Consider the following 19,761-nt stretch of genomic DNA (forward strand, 5'->3'; position numbering starts at 1 on the left):
GGGACCTGCCACTAGTGTAAGTAGCAGGAGGAGGAGGGATCACAGTGGGACCTGCCACTAGTGTAAGTAGCAGGAGGAGGCGGGATCACAGTGGGACCTGCCACTAGTGTAAGTAGCAGGAGGAGGAGGGATCACAGTGGGACCTGCCACTAGTGTAAGTAGCAGGAGGAGGAGGGATCACAGTGGGACCTGCCACTAGTGTAAGTAGCAGGAGGAGGAGGGATCACAGTGGGACCTGCCACTAGTGTAAGTAGCAGGAGGAGGAGGGATCACAGTGGGACCTGCCACTAGTGTAAGTAGCAGGAGGAGGCGGGATCACAGTGGGACCTGCCACTAGTGTAAGAAGCAGGAGGAGGCGGGATCACAGTGGGACCTGCCACTAGTGTAAGTAGCAGGAGGAGGCGGGATCACAGTGGGACCTGCCACTAGTGTAAGTAGCAGGAGGAGGAGGGATCACAGTGGGACCTGCCACTAGTGTAAGTAGCAGGAGGAGGCGGGATCACAGTGGGACCTGCCACTAGTGTAAGTAGCAGGAGGAGGCGGGATCACAGTGGGACCTGCCACTAGTGTAAGTAGCAGGAGGAGGCGGGATCACAGTGGGACCTGCCACTAGTGTAAGAAGCAGGAGGAGGCGGGATCACAGTGGGACCTGCCACTAGTGTAAGTAGCAGGAGGAGGCGGGATCACAGTGGGACCTGCCACTAGTGTAAGTAGCAGGAGGAGGCGGGATCACAGTGGGACCTGCCACTAGTGTAAGTAGCAGGAGGAGGCGGGATCACAGTGGGACCTGCCACTAGTGTAAGTAGCAGGAGGAGGCGGGATCACAGTGGGACCTGCCACTAGTGTAAGTAGCAGGAGGAGGCGGGATCACAGTGGGACCTGCCACTAGTGTAAGAAGCAGGAGGAGGCGGGATCACAGTGGGACCTGCCACCTCTCTGGCCCTGTGCTGCACTTACTACAAGAGTGATGGACTGAACACATCGATTCCAGGTTGAGGGACTGATTACCTCATACTTCAACTCTCCTTACCCATTTCTACTTTGTTATTGGACTGATGAAGCCACTGTGTGGCGAAACCTTTCTTCAATAAAGATTCCCATATGTTGCATAAGTGTCTCAACTCTATATATAACTTGTGTGTCCATGTGTTTGTTACAGCTTGACAGACCTACTGGAGAACGAAACGTTGCCATAAGTGGATGTGACCTGGATCTGACTAGGTAGGGTCAGTGGCATAAGCCGGTAGGCTACTTGGACCTGCCTCACATAGGCCAGCAGGACTTTGATCATTTACAAGTTACACTGTGACTTGTAAATGCGGGTTATTTGTTGCCATATTGTAACTTTCTTCTTTCTGACTGTTAATGCATATCTTGATGCTATGAATTTGAGTAGCATAGGGAGATTGATCACGGAACTTGCTACATAGCGTATTTTAGCAGAGTTACGCATTGCTACGCCAACACGATACGCCATATTGGGCTCTTCGAGGTCCTGACCTCCAGGCTGGCGAAATTAAATGAGGTGGTGGGCAGTCTGGAGAGTTAAATTGCAGTGGAAGGTGATTCTGAAGGGTGATCAAGCAGGCTGTTGGTGGAGGGTGACTCTATGTGTGTGCTCACCTAATTGTGGTTGCAGGGGTCGAGTCATAGCTCCTGGCCCCGGCTCTTGGCGCTACTAGATACACTCCGAGAGAGAGATGACACCTTCAAATTGCCTCATGTGTGGCCTACTTGTGTAACAACTAGAGTTACCTTCCTTTGACTCGGATCAAACCTGATTCCCTCCCCCCAATCCCCCCACCCCTAGATGCTGTGAATTCACGTAAAAAAAAAACGGTCATGGTTGCTTGTAGACGCAAGTGTGGGCAGACTTTACCTAATGTAACGTAACGTGGTTGTGGTAGACTTAATACCAGTTGTTGTACAAGGATGCTGGTAATATCAGTTGCTGTATAAGGATGGTGGAAACAAGTTCTTGACAGGAAGTAGAGAGGAAGTGGGTCAGTGTTGAACCACTTACAGTAATATTCTAGGAAGCTCATGGCGGACACTTAAACTCAACTAATTTCAGGTGACGGGAGTCGAGTCTTGATTCCTGGGCCCTGACCTGTCCTTTGAACTCCCTCAACCACTTTCCCGGGTGTTTGGATTCTTTTATATTGTCACTACTATTCTGAAAACTGCAGAGGAATTTGACTTCCGCTACTTCCTCATTCAGTTCCCTTGAGTTAGATATAAAAAGTGGTTTCTGGAAATGACATCCTGTGAGAAAGAGCTTGAGTTTTGAGAAGAGTAGACCTAGCATGAATCAGTAGGCCTACTGCAGTACGTCATTATTAGCTTTGTATACTGGGATTATACAAATTCAAGATGAATTATATAAACTGAGATGTATATATCAGTGTATATATGATACCACTGTTTAAGGTATTAAAGTATTCTTGACTGGTGGTGTACAGGTGACATGCAGCCTTAATGACCCTCGTGTAGTAGACTTGATGACATGTAGCCTTAATGACCCTCGTGTAGTAGACTTGATGACATGTAGCCTTAATGACCCTCGTGTAGTAGACAGTCTTGATGACATGTAGCCTTAATGACCCTCGTGTAGTAGACAGTCTTGATGACATGCAGCCTTAATGACCCTCGTGTAGTAGACAGTCTTGATGACATGTAGCCTTAATGACCCTCGTGTAGTAGACTTGATGGCATGTAGCCTTAATGACCCTCGTGTAGTAGACTTGATGACATGTAGCCTTAATGACCCTCGTGTAGTAGACAGTCTTGATGACATGTAGCCTTAATGACCCTCGTGTAGTAGACAGTCTTGATGACATGCAGCCTTAATGACCCTCGTGTAGTAGACAGTCTTGATGACATGTAGCCTTAATGACCCTCGTGTAGTAGACTTGATGGCATGTAGCCTTAATGACCCTCGTGTAGTAGACTTGATGACATGTAGCCTTAATGACCCTCGTGTAGTAGACAGTCTTGATGACATGTAGCCTTAATGACCCTCGTGTAGTAGACAGTCTTGATGACATGCAGCCTTAATGACCCTCGTGTAGTAGACAGTCTTGATGACATGTAGCCTTAATGACCCTCGTGTAGTAGACTTGATGGCATGTAGCCTTAATGACCCTCGTGTAGTAGACTTGATGACATGTAGCCTTAATGACCCTCGTGTAGTAGACAGTCTTGATGACATGTAGCCTTAATGACCCTCGTGTAGTAGACTTGATGGCATGTAGCCTTAATGACCCTCGTGTAGTAGACTTGATGACATGTAGCCTTAATGACCCTCGTGTAGTAGACTTGATGGCATGTAGCCTTAATGACCCTCGTGTAGTAGACTTGATGACATGTAGCCTTAATGACCCTCGTGTAGTAGACTTGATGACATGTAGCCTTAATGACCCTCGTGTAGTAGACAGTCTTGATGACATGCAGCCTTAATGACCCTCGTGTAGTAGACAGTCTTGATGACATGTAGCCTTAATGACCCTCGTGTAGTAGACAGTCTTGATGACATGTAGCCTTAATGACCCTCGTGTAGTAGACTTGATGACATGTAGCCTTAATGACCCTCGTGTAGTAGACAGTCTTGATGACATGTAGCCTTAATGACCCTCGTGTAGTAGACAGTCTTGATGACATGCAGCCTTAATGACCCTCGTGTAGTAGACAGTCTTGATGACATGTAGCCTTAATGACCCTCGTGTAGTAGATAGACTTGATGACATGTAGCCTTAATGACCCTCGTGTAGTAGACAGTCTTGATGACATGCAGCCTTAATGACCCTCGTGTAGTAGACAGTCTTGATGACATGCAGCCTTAATGACCCTCGTGTAGTAGACAGTCTTGATGACATGCAGCCTTAATGACCCTCGTGTAGTAGACAGTCTTGATGACATGTAGCCTTAATTAATGACCCTCGTGTAGTAGACTTGATGACATGTAGCCTTAATTAATGACCCTCGTGTAGTAGACAGTCTTGATGACATGTAGCCTTAATTAATGACCCTCGTGTAGTAGACTTGATGACATGTAGCCTTAATGACCCTCGTGTAGTAGACAGTCTTGATGACATGCAGCCTTAATGACCCTCGTGTAGTAGACAGTCTTGATGACATGTAGCCTTAATTAATGACCCTCGTGTAGTAGACAGTCTTGATGACATGCAGCCTTAATGACCCTCGTGTAGTAGACTTGATGACATGTAGCCTTAATGACCCTCGTGTAGTAGACAGTCTTGATGACATGCAGCCTTAATGACCCTCGTGTAGTAGACAGTCTTGATGACATGTAGCCTTAATGACCCTCGTGTAGTAGACAGTCTTGATGACATGTAGCCTTAATGACCCTCGTGTAGTAGATAGACTAATTTCCAAATAACCCGCACTTAAAGGGGACACTTGTGCCTCTGTTTTAAACTGTTCTGAAGCTGTGTGAAGCGATGCTTTTCAATGCGATGGATTTAAAATCCAATTGACTGAGCAACCAGTCCGTGATGTACAGGTCAATATTCCTGTGCTTTAAGTTGTAGTTACAAGGAGTCGGTTCAGAATATGGGTTAAGTGTGTTTGTATAGTGTGGAGATACCTTGTGTAGCTGAAGGTGGTCTAAGAGAAAGTAATTTAAGTCATTCAGTGACTGTAACAGCCATGAGGGTCAACAGATGGCCACCAGCCACTGCTTTCTCTCTCTCTCTCTCTCTCTCTCTCTCTCTCTCTCAATTTTCATCATTTTAATACACAATATTGCTAAGTTCAGTTATCCTATCCTATCCTATGAATACCAAGCTCCTTCCTCATATTAAGGAACTTAGTAGTGTCACGACAGTCAGGAATAATGTTGACGACTTGGATATTTCACTTCGTTTAAGATTAACGTGGGAGAATAATGTTTAGTGCAAACAGAATCCAGTTATGTTTTTGTTACATACCATCACACAGGAGAGTTACACATCTGACGTAATGAAATGTGTCAGCCTGAGCTGGGAGACTTCAGTAGTGTGTTGAGGATACTGTCAAACATTCCACTGTGGTGCAGTAACTACCACAGTAATGAGGATACTGTCAAACATTCCACTGTGGTGCAGTAACTACCACAGTAATGAGGATACTGTCAAACATTCCACTGTGGTGCAGTAACTACCACAGTAATGAGGATACTGTCAAACATTCCACTGTGGTTCAGTAACTACCACAGTAATAAGGATACTGTCAAACATTCCACTATGGTTCAGTAAGTACCAAAGTTACCTTCCAGCAGGGCTGCAGTTACTATTGAGAATCACCATCTCTCTGGATGACCTATCCCAATGCAATGTTTCTGGAGAGAGAGAATGAATTGTGTATTCTCCACTTTGTGCTTAGCTTTGTTTACAAGGATGGAGTCTCAGCTCCCTGTAGCTTTGTTTACAAGGATGGAGTCTCAGCTCCCTGTAGCGTTGTTTACAAGGATGGAGTCTCAGCTCCCTGTAGCTTTGTTTACAAGGATGGAGTCTCAGCTCCCTGTAGCGTTGTTTACAAGGATGGAGTCTCAGCTCCCTGTAGCGTTGTTTACAAGGATGGAGTCTCAGCTCCCTGTAGCTTTGTTTACAAGGATGGAGTCTCAGCTCCCTGTAGCTTTGTTTACAAGGATGGAGTCTCAGCTCCCTGTAGCTTTGTTTACAAGGATGGAGTCTCAGCTCCCTGTAGCGTTGTTTACAAGGATGGAGTCTCAGCTCCCTGTAGCGTTGTTTACAAGGATGGAGTCTCAGCTCCCTGTAGCGTTGTTTACAAGGATGGAGTCTCAGCTCCCTGTAGCGTTGTTTACAAGGATGGAGTCTCAGCTCCCTGTAGCTTTGTTTACAAGGATGGAGTCTCAGCTCCCTGTAGCTTTGTTTACAAGGATGGAGTCTCAGCTCCCTGTAGCATTGTTTACAAGGATGGAGTCTCAGCTCCCTGTAGCTTTGTTTACAAGGATGGAGTCTCAGCTCCCTGTAGCTTTGTTTACAAGGATGGAGTCTCAGCTCCATGTAGCTTTGTTTACAAGGATGGAGTCTCAGCTCCCTGTAGCTTTGTTTACAAGGATGGAGTCTCAAATCCCTGTAGCGTTGTTTACAAGGATGGAGTCTCAGCTCCCTGTAGCTTGGTTTACAAGGATGGAGTCTCAGCTCCATGTAGCTTTGTTTACAAGGATGGAGTCTCAGCTCCCTGTAGCTTTGTTTACAAGGATGGAGTCTCAGCTCCCTGTAGCGTTGTTTACAAGGATGGAGTCTCAGCTCCCTGTAGCTTGGTTTACAAGGATGGAGTCTCAGCTCCCTGTAGCTTTGTTTACAAGGATGGAGTCTCAGCTCCCTGTAGCGTTGTTTACAAGGATGGAGTCTCAGCTCCCTGTAGCTTTGTTTACAAGGATGGAGTCTCAGCTCCCTGTAGCTTTGTTTACAAGGATGGAGTCTCAGCTCCCTGCTGTCTCTTAACCTTATATGTATTGAGGATCATATTGACGTTTTGATCCCATCACTGAAGGTGCCTTGATGCTGGTGAAGGGCTCTTGATCCAGGGACTTGTAGGTACCCTTAGACCAAACCTGATAGTTTTTTCACCAGGTGCTGTGTAAACCTTACGGGTCTAGCGCTTCCTCTTGTATATGTATAATACTATGATCTTGTAAGACCCATAGGGGTCACACAGCCTAGGAATGGAGGGTATCTCCGGTTCCTTGGAACAAGAGTCTAACTGGCATGAAGGACCCGTTTAGACGGGTTCCTGGCGTAAGAAAAGACACCATAACTGGTAACTGTATAAGTTGTACTTGTAGAAATAAAGATTATTATTAAGAAAATGTTTTGCCATCCAATGGCTTCTTCAGTCCAGTGCAGAGAAAGGTGGAAGATAAAGAGGAGTTTGAGGTAATCAGTCCCTCAGCCTGGAGTCGATGTGTTCAGTCCATCATTCTTGATAAAACTGGAGAATATTCATGGTGATGGACTTATATACTGCTGGCAGATGAGGTCAAACACAATAAAGATTCCCAAATGTTGCACAAATGTTACATTTATCATCTTGTCAGTTTTATAAACCATTTATTAAACAAGTGGATTTATTATTCCAGTGATGGTGAAAGGTTTCACCTGATATACTTAGTTATTGCAAGTGTCTTACCGTGTGTGTTCTCAGTGGTGTGTGAGAGCCCAGATTGTGGCAGAGGTCAGCTATGTTAGTCCATTACCAGTATTACATGGGTTCCAGCAATCCATTAGACTGCTTGTGTCTTGCGTGTTCTTCCTGCATTATGTGACTAACCTTTGTCGCTGTCTCAAACTAACACACTTTACGATGCTTGTAGGTAATCTCATTGTTATTTATGGTAATTCTCATTCCCAGTATTTCTATTGTGATTCTAGATACACACTCAGATTTATTAACGGTGTCCCGTAGCTGGGTTGGTAGTGCACTCAGCTTACACATTTAATACCCGGAAACATTAGGACGTGTTTCCTTAAGACACCTGCTGTCCATGTTCACCTAGAAGTAAAATAGGTACCTGGGTGTTAGTTGACTGATGTGGGTCGCATCCTGGAACAAAATTGACCTAATTTGCGGGAAATGCTCTGCATAACAAAGGACTTTCTATATAGTAGTATGTCATTGATGTCAGCTATGGTGTGTACATCTTGTGCATGTACTTGTAGAAAAATATTATTATTATTCACGGTAGTTACCTCCATCACTTAAAGTAGTCCCCTTCATTATTTGCTGTTCTTATCTTTGCATTACTTTCCCTCCCTCATCACTCACTATATTTTCCTTGCTGTTTCTAATGATACTTTCAACTCCATCACCACTGTCATATTAATATGCAATTGCAGACTCTGCAATTCAACATCATTGTACTGATTATTCCTGGCTACAGTTGCAGGTTTGTCACCTGCAAGTCAACTCACCAAGCACTGTACAGTGGACCCCCGGTTAACGATATTTTTTCACTCCAGAAGTATGTTCAGGTGCCAGTACTGACCGAATTTATTCCCATAAGGAATATTGTGAAGTAGATTAGTCCATTTCAGACCCCCAAACATACACGTACAAACGCACTTACATAAATACACTTACATAATTGGTCGCATTCGGAGGTGATCGTTATGCGGGGGTCCACTGTAATTGCATGTGTGTCGCTTCATTTTAGGGTTCCTTAGTAATCTTTAATTTCTGTGAAGCAGTAAATCCATAGGTGTCACAAACAACCTAGGTTATAGGAGGTGATCATTGAACATGGAATCCATAGGTGTTTTATACAGTGCCTGGGGGATGAGAGGTAATCAGGTTTCATCTGAAGAAGGGAAGGAATAGCTGCAGTTCTTTGGACTAAGAAACCTTCATGTCATGGAGGAGTTGGCATTAAGACAGTGTTTGCATGCATACATGACTCTAACTGACAGCAGAGGGACGATGTGAAACAGAAATAGTATGGAAAAAGTGGCAGAATTATCATTTATATATATAATAGTGGTGGTGACCTTTGCTTGGCCGGCTATCATAACCTCTTGGTATTTAAACCTTAAAATACTTACTGTACCACGTTACCATGGAGGCACAGTATAGGGGACGCCTGGGTGCTAGTGTTGAATGAGGAATATAAAGGCACAATACTGTGACTGGAGTCTCCTATTTTCAGATTATTTGTGTACTGTTGAATGAATCATGGTGAATGTGTTTTCCTTGTTTTTTCTGGGTCACCCTACCTTAGTGGGAGACAGCCAGTATGTTAAAAGTAATAGTGTTTAATGAATATGATGTTTGATAGGAGTGAATGGAGGCAAATGGTTTTTATGACTTGATGTGCTGTTGGAGTGTGAGCAAAGAAACATGAGAAGATTCAGGAAAGTCAGTTAGCCAGACTTGAGTCCTGGAGGTGGGAAACACAGTGCCGGCACTGTGAAGGAGGAATGGGGATATGTTGCAGTTTTTGAACTTTAGTGTCGGCACACCTCTGGCAAGACAGCAGTGGAGTGAGCAATGATTAAAGTGTTTCTTCTTTTTTGGGTCACTCTGCCTCTGTGGGAAACGGCATAAGTGTTAATAAAAAAAATAATGTAAAATGAATATGACTCCTGTGGGTTTAGCTCTGCATGTTAGTGGCTTAGTATACTACCTCACAGTATTTTGTTACATGTAAACTACATTATCTGTATACGTACTGCAGAAAAGAAATAAATCTATTATTATATTCCCATGATTATAATAATGTTGCAAATGTGATCATTGTTGGTTTTCAGATCTGCAGGAACTTGTAGCAGAAGCGCCAGACTACCTGGAGTCACCTGTGTCAGACGGCACTATAGAGGAGAACTTTGAGGCTGAGTTAGGCAGCGCTCTCAGGGAGGAGGATGAGCAGGCACTCCATCACACCTTCACTGATGATAACGACTTCACAGACATTGCCCGTCATGGCATTGTCGACATCGTCGGGGATGACACCTACGGCAGGAAGGTCATAGTCGTCTCTGCCTGTAAACTGCCCAGTAATAAAGTTTTCAACCATGAAAAATTTCTCAAGTAAGTTTCTTTCAGCATCTTGATATATTTTCCTCTCAAAAAAGTCTCTCCATTGTAACGATTTACCTCTTGTTCCTCCTATATTTTGCAGTTTCCAAATATCTTTGGGGAATGCTGTCAGTCTTCCGTTAAGCCAAGCTATTGTAAATTTTTTTTTATTATTATCACACTGGCCGATTCCCACCAAGGCAGGGTGGCCCGAAAAAGAAAAACTTTCACCATCATTCACTCCATCACTGTCTTGCTAGAAGGGTGCTTTACACTACAGTTTTTAAACTGCAACATTAACACCCCTCCATTTCTTTAAGGAATAAAAAGGCACAATACCATGACTGGAACAATACACAGATAACCCACATGTAGGAGAAAGAAACCTATGACAATGTTTTGCTCCAACTTGGACCATTAACTAGTCATACACCAACACACAAAGATAAGGGTTATTTGTGTATGAATCCATTTCTTTCATGAACGATTTCCATTACTCTGTCATGATAATGATCTGAACTAATAGTTTTTAGTCAGAAACAGTGGTTCCTGACCTTTTGTATCACCCTTTTTTAAACCTCGAAAACTTTTGCAGTCGCCATCACGCTAAAACTTCTAAGTTTACGTTGGTAATCAAGAAATACAAAATGGCAAAACACCATTATTAACTTAGCACTTGTTCACACAATCCTTTGAATAACTCATCAGTACCCAGTGCCCTTCCCTGGTCCCAAAATCCCCTTCCTCAGTCCCCAGGGCCCTTCCCTGGTCCCAAGGCCCCCTTCCTCAGTCCCCAGGGCCCTTCCCTGGTCCCAAGGCCTCCTTCCTCAGTCCCCAGGGCCCTTCCCTGGTCCCAAGGCCTCCTTCCTCAGTCCCCAGGGCCCTTCCCTGGTCCCAAGGCCCCCTTCCTCAGTCCCCAGGGCCCTTCCCTGGTCCCAAGGCCCCCTTCCTCAGTACCCAGGGCCCTTCCCTGGTCCTAAGGCCCCCTTCCTCAGTCCCCAGGGCCCTTCCCTGGTCCCAAGGCCCCCTTCCTCAGTACCCAGGGCCCTTCCCTGGTCCCAAGGCCCCCTTCCTCAGTCCCCAGGGCCCTTCCCTGGTCCGAAGCCCCCCGTCCTCAGTACCCAGGGCCCTTCCCTGGTCCCAAGGCCCCCTTCCTCAGTCCCTAGGGCCCTTCCCTGGTCCCAAGGCCCCCTTCCTCAGTCCCCAGGGCCCTTCCCTGGTCCCAAGGCCCCCTTCCTCAGTCCCCAGGGCCCTTCCCTGGTCCCAAGGCCCCCTTCCTCAGTCCCCAGGGCCCTTCCCTGGTCCCAAGGCCCCCTTCCTCAGTCCCTAGGGCCCTTCCCTGGTCCCAAGGCCCCCTTCCTCAGTACCCAGTGCCCTTCCCTGGTCCCAAAATCCCCTTCCTCAGTCCCCAGGGCCCTTCCCTGGTCCCAAGGCCCCCTTCCTCAGTCCCCAGGGCTCCCCTTGGTCCCCAAGCCCCTCCTTCCTCCCTCAGTCCCCAGGCCCCCCTCCTGGTCCTCAGGATGATAATCAGTGGTCTAAGTGTATAAATAAACTAGTATTAGTGAGCTACATGCTCTAAACCTGTAAGAGTCAGCACCTGGTAATTTAAAGTAATCAGGTTTGATATGAGGAGTGAGAAGAGTAGCTCCAGTTTATTGGATGAAGAGCCCTTATCAGTATAAAGACACTCCCTTGAAGAAGTGCACTAAATAACTAAAAGTCCACACAACTGTTTACTGGCTTATATTGATAAAAGAAGTCATCTGAGCAGGAAGAAACGAAGACTCGTTAAAATAGCATCAGTGAAAATAATACTCCAGGTATTTTGAAAGTAAATTGTGTAAGGTGAATGGGACTGAACTGGCAATTTTGTAATTGCAAGTCCATGACTATACTAACTCAGTCACAGCATTATTGCAACAACTCTCCTGATTATTGTTATAATCATAACTAACCACTAAAGCCATAAGGGTCATTACAGCTCTGACAACTTTCCTGAGTCTGTACTGGACTCAGGATGCCAGTTCAGTTCCTGGTACTCTTTATGCAATTTTTGATTTGGGTTTAATGAATGTTGTTGAATTAGATGAAAATACCACAAGGCTGTTAAGAGTTCTTTGGTCTTTTTTTTTTTTTTTGACATACTGTATTTTCTGGCACATAAGGTGCACCTTTTTTCCCACAAAAAGTCTTGGAAAAACAGCCTGTGCTTTACATGGTCAAAGTCAGTGTCAAGGTTTGGGTTATGCTTTAGTGTAAAGTAAGAGGGTCGTTATTCCTTGAGTATGATTACCGATTTACCACTGTGATAGGAGGGGTGTTAATGTTGCAGTTTAAAAACTGTAGTGTATAGCACCCTTCTGGCAAGACAGTGATGGAGTGAATGATGGTGAAAGTTTTTCTTTTTCGGGCCACCCCTGCCTTGGTGGGAATTGGCCAGTGTGTTAATAAATAAATAAAAAATATTTCTGTCACGTGACTAATGTGCTGGAAAATACAATAAGTCCAGAGAGAGACGAGAAGCCGTGCTCCTAGTCAGAGCCTGAGTTCTGGGCTTATAAAACCACAGTTGAGCAGAGGTATACCAGTGATCACTGATGCTGTTGTCTGCAAGAAAGTCTTCAACTATGTTGCAGACTACAGGACTGACTGATCTAATAGGATAACCTTTAACTGTCCAAACATAAGTCTACATTTGGACAGTTAAAGGGTTAATACTATACTAATTTAAAGGCATTTTGAGATGGCTGGGTGCTAGGTACTTGTAGTATTGTCCTACAACTTCTCTTTCATACATTAACAGTGTAAATTGATTGCTGCAACAATTCTGAAAAAATCATAAACATCACAAAATTAAATATAATTCATTAATGTTTAGCAAATTTAGGCTAATTGAAGATAAGTTATGTAGCATTATGCTTGAGTTAGACACATGTGTAACACTGTGTTATCTTTATTGATAAGTAAGACATATGTAACACTGTGTTATCTTTATTGATAAGTAAGACATATGTAACACTGTGTTATCTTTATTGATAAGTAAGACATATGTAACACTGTGTTATCTTTATTGATAAGTAAGACATATGTAACACTGTGTTATCTTTATTGATAAGTAAGACATATGAAACACTGTGTTATCTTTATTGATAAGACACACATGCAACACTTGGGTATCTTTATGTGTCTTACTCTCCAACTTGTTGGTATTGGAAGAAATCACAATAAAATATATGATTGAAAACATCACAGTGAAATTAGGAAATAGAACCTTAGTGCTATCATGTGCTTACACACAGTATTATATATCATTTTCAATATAGCATTATGCTTGATGGATTTATCACTAGAAGAATGAGAGACTCGTGCAACATCTGGGAATCTTTATTGAGAAAATGTGTCGCTAGACAGCGACTTCTTCAGTCCGATACAAAGAACGGTGGAAGAAGTCACGGGTTGGTGAAATGTTTCAATAAAGATTTCCAAATATTGCACATGTCACTTTTATAAACTATTTATCATACAGTACAGGATTTCCTAAAATAAATTGTTAAATAGTATATTTTGTGTTGTAGGTACCTGATGTTCACCCTGGACCAGTATGTGGAGCAAGACTATTCCTTGGTATATTTCCACTATGGTCTCAATAGCAAAAACAAACCCCCAGTCTCGTGGTTGTGGTCGGCTTACAAAGCTCTGGATCGCAAGTACAAGAAAAATCTCAAGGCTCTCTACTTGGTCCATCCCACTAATTTTATCAGAGTTGTGTACAATATCTTTAAGCCTGCTATTAGGTAATTATTATAAATATTGATTGTTTAGTGTGTGAATATTTAAGTTAAATATTTTTTAGAGAATTTTTACTGTTTATCTCCAGAATTAAAATACCAGTGAATTTCTCTTCCTAGGTCACCCAATAGATGAAAAAGGTTCCTTAACCCTTAAACTGTCCAAACGTAGATCGACGTTCACTCGCGTAGCGTTCCGAACGTAGATCTATGTTTTATTTTACATGCCTTCTAATGTAAAATAAAATATGGATCTACATTCGGAGCGCTACGCTAGTGAACCTAGATCTACGTTTGGAAAGTTTAAGGGTTAATTATGAATGCTCCGAGTCACAAAGTTTTAGGCTAAAGAACAGCATTTAGGAACCACCATTACAAATCTGTGTGAGCATGTTAGGAGTGAGTGGAGCATGTGGTTTTTATGAATAAATGTGCTGTTGGAGTGTGAACAAAGTAACGTTCATGAAGGGATTCAGGGAAATAGGTTAGACAGACTTGAGTCTTGGAGGTGGGAGGTAACTGTGTCTGCACTCTGAAGGATGGATGGAGATATGTTGCAGCTTTTGAACTGTGGTGTCAGTACACCTCTGGCAAGGCTGTGATAGAGTGAGTGATGATGAAAGTGTTTCTGGGTCATCCTGCCTTTTTGGGAAACGGCCGATATGTCCACGGAAAAAGAAACTGACCTTCATACTAATGTTCTGAGTGGGAAAAATAGACTGTATATTGGGTACCTCACGAGGTTTTATATAGGAAGAGCTTAGGGGTGACAGACTGATCAGAAAAGAGGGCTGTGGAACTCATTTTAAAACATTATTATTATCATGGTTGGAGGTTGGAGGGAGGGGGTAAAGGAGGTTTTGTGTGCGAGGGGCTTGGACTTCCAGCGGGCATGCGTGAGCGTGTTTGATAGGAGTGAATGGAGACAAACGGTTTTTAATACTTGACGTGCTGTTGGAGTGTGAGCAAAGTAACATTTATGAAGGGATTCAGGGAAACCGGCAGGCCGGACTTGAGTCCTAGAGATGAGAAGTACAGTGCCTGCACTCTGAAGGAGGGGTGTTAATGTTGCAGTTTAAAAACTGTAGTGTAAAGCACCCTTCTGGCAAGACAGTGATGGAGTGAATGATGATGAAAGTTTTTCTTTTTCGGGCCACCCTGCCTTGGTGGGAATCAGCCAGTGTGTTAATAAATAAATAATTACGTATTATCATTTTTTGTTTGGTGAGATTTTGGAGGCCTAATGATTTTTTTTGTGGGGCTTCAGTCACCCCTGTTCATTATTTGGGGACCTCCGGTGCATTTTTTAACAAATGAATATTAATGTTAATTTTTTTGCATATTCTGCTTCTAAGAGGTTTTACCCAAGGAAAAGTTAAGTAGTGTGGCGACATTATTAACTCCTACATAAATGTTGCTATGCAACATGAATAACTTAAAGAACAGAATGATCTAAATCAGGGGTAGACAAACTGCGGCCCACCAAGATCGCGTCATATACTCACGTATACGCAGCTGAATGAGCAAAACTCTCTTCATTTTCTTCTTTTGAAAACACGAGCTGTTATACAAACATTATCAGACAAGTACAGTTCCCAGTTGATGGCTTTAAAAGTTAGCCAAACCCAGATCTAAGTTCAACAAGGTTATATGTAGTTTGTAAGGTTTAAAATCTGTCTACTGGAGAAGGCCATTAAAGTTGCATATCAACTGAAATAGGGATTACAATAAACTCTCAGTGTATATACACTTTGTGTATGTTAAAAGAAATACACCTCATGTTGTATATAGGTATGGCTAGTTTTATGCAGTAAATGTGTTTCAGGACCATGGCAGCTGTACTAAGGTCAATCACATCAGTAAGACTCTCTCTCTCTCTCTCTCTCAGTGAATTGGCCATATTCCACCTAGGAAGGTTGACCTAAAAAGAAAAACAAAAGTTTTTCTTCTTAAATTTGATAATTTATACAGGAGAAGGGGTTAGTAATCTCTTACTTCCGACATTTTAGTTGCCTCTTACAACACACACATGGCTGACAGAAGAAGAAGAATTTTCCACTTCCCCATGGAGATAAGAGGAAATAAAGAAGAACAGGAACTATTAAGAAAATAGAAGAAAACTTAAATGGGTGTGTAAATATATATGTGTGTACATGCATGTGTAGTGTGATTAGAAGTAGCAAGATATACCTGTTATCCCACATGTTTGTAAGATAGAAAAAAGACACCAGCAATACTACCATCATGTAAAACAATTACAGGTTTCCTTTTCGCACACGTCAACAAGACATAATTCCACATAATAAGTATCTTCATTATGTTTCACGATACACAATCACACAAGGCAAATACAGTGCTCCATTGAGTTAAGATGGTCTTGAGTTATGATTTACCCTCATAAAGGAATTTAGTTGTGAGTCGTGATGAAAAATTTGAGATGCGATATACATGCCCAGCACCCAGTCCTCTACTTCAGCCTTTGGACCAGCAAGTGATTGCGAATTTACACCAAGATGTTTGCCAAGTGCTTTGCTGAGACATCGGGAGACAGAGCCATCAGCCTCAAGGAAATCTGGAAGACTAGGTTTAACATCTTAGATTGTGAGACTCATAGTGAATTCCTGTAGTGAAGTTTCCTCCCAGTGCAGCCTGGAGGAACTTGTGGTCTTCAGTCACCTATGATCTGGAAAATGAAGAATTAGACATATGCAATATCTGAGTACCTTTATTTGTAGATGTTTTGGCATCCAGTGGCTTTATCAGTACAATGGAAGGACATAATGTGAAGAATGTAGAACTATATACAAAATATGAGGTAATCACTCCCTCAGTCTTGGAGTTGGTGAAGAGTACCGTAGTCTTGAGCATTGGCATCGTGTTCTTGAAGGATTTGAGGCTGAAGAGGATGTAAACCAGGAGATTGTTGCTCTTGGTGAATCAGTGAGGCTGGAGGATGATGATGAGGATGTGAAGGAATTAATTCAGAACCACAGACAGGAGTTAACAACAGAGGAGCTTCAGGAATTAGAGATGGATGAGAAGGCCAGTGAGGAGAAGGATCATAGCTGCAGAAATTCAGGAGTTGTTTACTCATTGCAAGATGTGATAGGAATCATAAGAAGCCACCCAGACATTGAAAAAAAAACTGAACTCACTTCCTGTGTTTTTGAAGATAATGTTTAATCTTATTTCAAAAGCCTCAGAAGCAAGCAACAGCAACAAACAACTCCAAACAGTTTTTTCAAGAGGCAACAGTTGAAAGGAGGTTCTCCTTCCAACCAGTAACCTCTTGTCCTTTCTCCACCACCACACTAAGTCTTCAAGTCCAAGGTATGTTAAAAGTTGCACCTCTGGGGTCTTGGAACAAATTAATATAAAACCATGTGTTTTGGGGTTTGAGATACGGTAGTTTAAAGGTACAATACGCCTTCTAGAATGGATTAATATCTTAACTCCAGGGAACACTGTATTACTAATAGAAACAGAACATCACATAGTACTAAATTTACATAAAGCAAAGGTGCATAAAGTGTAAGTGGGGGAGCTCCAGAATTTATATATAGGAACATAAGAATGGAGGAACACTGCAGCAGGCCTACTGGCCCCCTCCCTAGGCAGGTCCTTTTCTCAAAGTCAACCACTCCCACCCACTTGTCCAACCTTTTCCTAAGGCTAACCAAGCATTTGCTTCAATACCTCGGTACTAATCAGACCCAGCCCTTCTCACTCGTATATTTGTTCAGTCTCTCTCTGAAGCTACCCAAGGTTTGAGTTTTCATTAACCTTACTTAGAGGATTGTTCCTCGCATCAGCAACTTTGTTTGTGGTTAGAAAGGAAGGTCTAGGGAACTTGTCTTGAAGCTGTGTTTATATTATTATTTTTATTTGGAGGAGTTGATAAAGATTATAAGAAGGAATCAATCCTTCTTTTTCCCCACGTTGAGCAGAGGAAACCTGTATACTGTATGTGTAGAGTATACAAGTATGGTATAAGGTGGTATTTATGTTGCATAGGATTTTCAGCACTTCTGAATTGATATTTTATTGATTATTTATGTTGCAGTGCCAAGTTTGGCAGGAAGGTGATGTATGTAAACTACTTACATGAACTACAACAACATCTTCACCTTGGTCAGCTTCCCATTCCACAACGTGTTCAGCAGTAAGTCACCACTCGCACAATTAATTTTAAGCCCTAAAGTATTTTTTAAAATTTATTTACGTTACTCAAGCGCATAATAACCTTGCTGTGTTCTACTACTTTTTTTTGTAAAGTAATATGATGCTTAAGTAATCATTGTATTTTAAGTAATCAAGTAATTTCTTAATGGCATATACATACATGAGTAAACAGTTAACCCAGAAGAACCATACAGCACCTAGGTAATGAGAGGTAAAGAATAAAGAGGCACAATACCGTGATTGGAATAATACACAAATAATCCGCACATAGGGAAAAGAAGCTTATGACAACGTGTCAGTTTGACTTGGAGTATTAACTAGTACAGTGGTACCCCCGAGTTTCAAACTGCTTCCAATTCGACCAATTATGTAAGTGTATTATTGTAAGTATATTTTTGGGGGTCTGAAACGGACTAATCTAATTTACATTATTCCTTATGGGAACAAATTTGTTTGGTAATGGCACTCGAACAGCTTTCTGGAATGAAGAAAGTTCGAAACTCGGGGTACCGCTGGATTACTATTATTACCTTGCTTCACTCCACTCTCCGACTCTTGTGCCACTTCTATTTCTCTCCCTACCCACTTTACTATTACTATCTGCACTACCTATTCCACTATCTCCACTTCCTTCTTTTTATTTTTCTACCTCTGTTTCTCCCGTCCTGCCCTCCTTGCGTATATATACTGGCTTCCTTACCTTCGTATGTTAGTGTGGCTAGTTAATGGTGCGAGTTGGACCAAGACGTCATCACGAGTTTCTTTCTCTTATGTGTGGGTTATTAGTGGAATGGGAGGTAATAAGGGTTGATCCAAGGAAGGGGAGTTACAATTCTATGGATCAAGAGATCTTCACCAGCATGAAGACACATTTCGTCAAGGGAATTAGGAATTATGTACAGCACTTTAATATTTGCTATAATTTTTGTGGTATAATAATTTATCAGTTGTCTTTAAACTACTATAGTAATCTGTTATCTATCATCATTTTCTATATTACTAGAATTGTGCCACTTAAAATTTAAATCAACATTAGGAAGTAAAAACATCGTATCACAATCCACTCTTTCCCCCAGACACGATCAGCAACTCCTTGCCAAACTGAAGAACCTTCCTAAAACTCCTGGTGTGGGCTCCAACAAGCCTTTACCCACACAGCAGTTTGGTGTATCGTTACAATACATCAAAGATGCAAATGATCAGGACCCAATTCCTCCTGTACTGAAAAATTGCATTACCTTCCTTGATCACCCAGATGGTGAGTATTCTTTATTTTTTAGCATATATTTAGGCATTGTTATTAGACCTTCAGTATTTACTGTGATAATCTTAAATTTAAGTGGATTCTGCATATATTTCCATAGTGTGCAAGGAATGGTGCTAGAAAATATTTATTGTACGGTCTCTACAGTTTTGTCAAGTAAAAGGACACAAGTGCAACTAATGTGACATTTATTGTGGCAACGTTTCGCTCTCCAGGAGCTTTGTCAAGCCGTTACAAACAATACATGGACACAGAGGGTATATATAGGCTGAGAGTGAGTTGTAATACTAGTGATAGTAGTAATACAATATGGTAGAACAATTAACTAGCACATGAGTAATAGGATATAAAAGCTATTACTTGGGTAGCATAAAAATAGGTTAGACAAATACAGTATTTCTATTGGAGGTTGGATTACAGAGGATGAACACTGAAACATGCCTTCTGTAATCCAACCTCCAATAGAAATATTTGTTGTGTACGAATGGTATATAATACCGACAAGATGAGAGTAAGACACATGTGCAACATCTGGGTATCTTTATTGTAGACGTTTCGCCATCCAGTGGCTTTATCAATACAAATTCCAGGACATAACTTGAAGACAGTAGAACTATGTACAGAAGATGAGGTAATCAGTCCCTCAACCTAGGAGTAGGTGCGAACAGCACCATAGTCGTGGAGATTCTGAAGCAGAAGAAAGAATCCTGGCGCTTATATAGTAACGTCAGGTGAAGCAGACGAGGGCAAATTCACTGGTGGGCGGGATTCCCCAGTGGAAGTAGGTCCTTCCCAAAGAGATGGGTTAGTTGTAGTAGTAGATGTCGAAGTTGTGAAGGTTATGTACTTGTCAGACACTGCAACATCATGGAATCTTAATTCTGAGGACATGTACATAACCTTCACAACTTCGACAACTACTACTACAACTAACCCATCTCTTTGGGAAGGACCTACTTCCACTGGGGAATCCCGCCCACCAGTGAATTT

At 42.4% G+C, this 19,761-nt stretch overlaps 1 protein-coding gene across 5 annotated transcripts in view; it reads left to right on the forward strand.

Annotated features, from left to right (window-relative positions):
• RhoGAP68F (Rho GTPase activating protein at 68F) overlaps positions 1 to 19,761 on the forward strand; it is a 118,240-nt gene that overhangs the window by 84,816 nt on the left and 13,663 nt on the right. For all 5 annotated transcript variants that reach the window (XM_070079681.1, XM_070079683.1, XM_070079682.1 and 2 more), the window contains 4 exons: positions 9,270 to 9,549; positions 13,113 to 13,331; positions 17,389 to 17,487; positions 18,584 to 18,765. In XM_070079681.1, coding sequence (XP_069935782.1) covers positions 9,270 to 9,549; positions 13,113 to 13,331; positions 17,389 to 17,487; positions 18,584 to 18,765 — 780 coding nt within the window. The remainder of the gene's footprint in view (positions 1 to 9,269; positions 9,550 to 13,112; positions 13,332 to 17,388; positions 17,488 to 18,583; positions 18,766 to 19,761) is intronic.

Source organism: Cherax quadricarinatus, unplaced genomic scaffold (genome assembly GCF_038502225.1).
Source record: "Cherax quadricarinatus isolate ZL_2023a unplaced genomic scaffold, ASM3850222v1 Contig3, whole genome shotgun sequence".
Lineage (NCBI taxonomy): Eukaryota > Metazoa > Arthropoda > Malacostraca > Decapoda > Parastacidae > Cherax > Cherax quadricarinatus.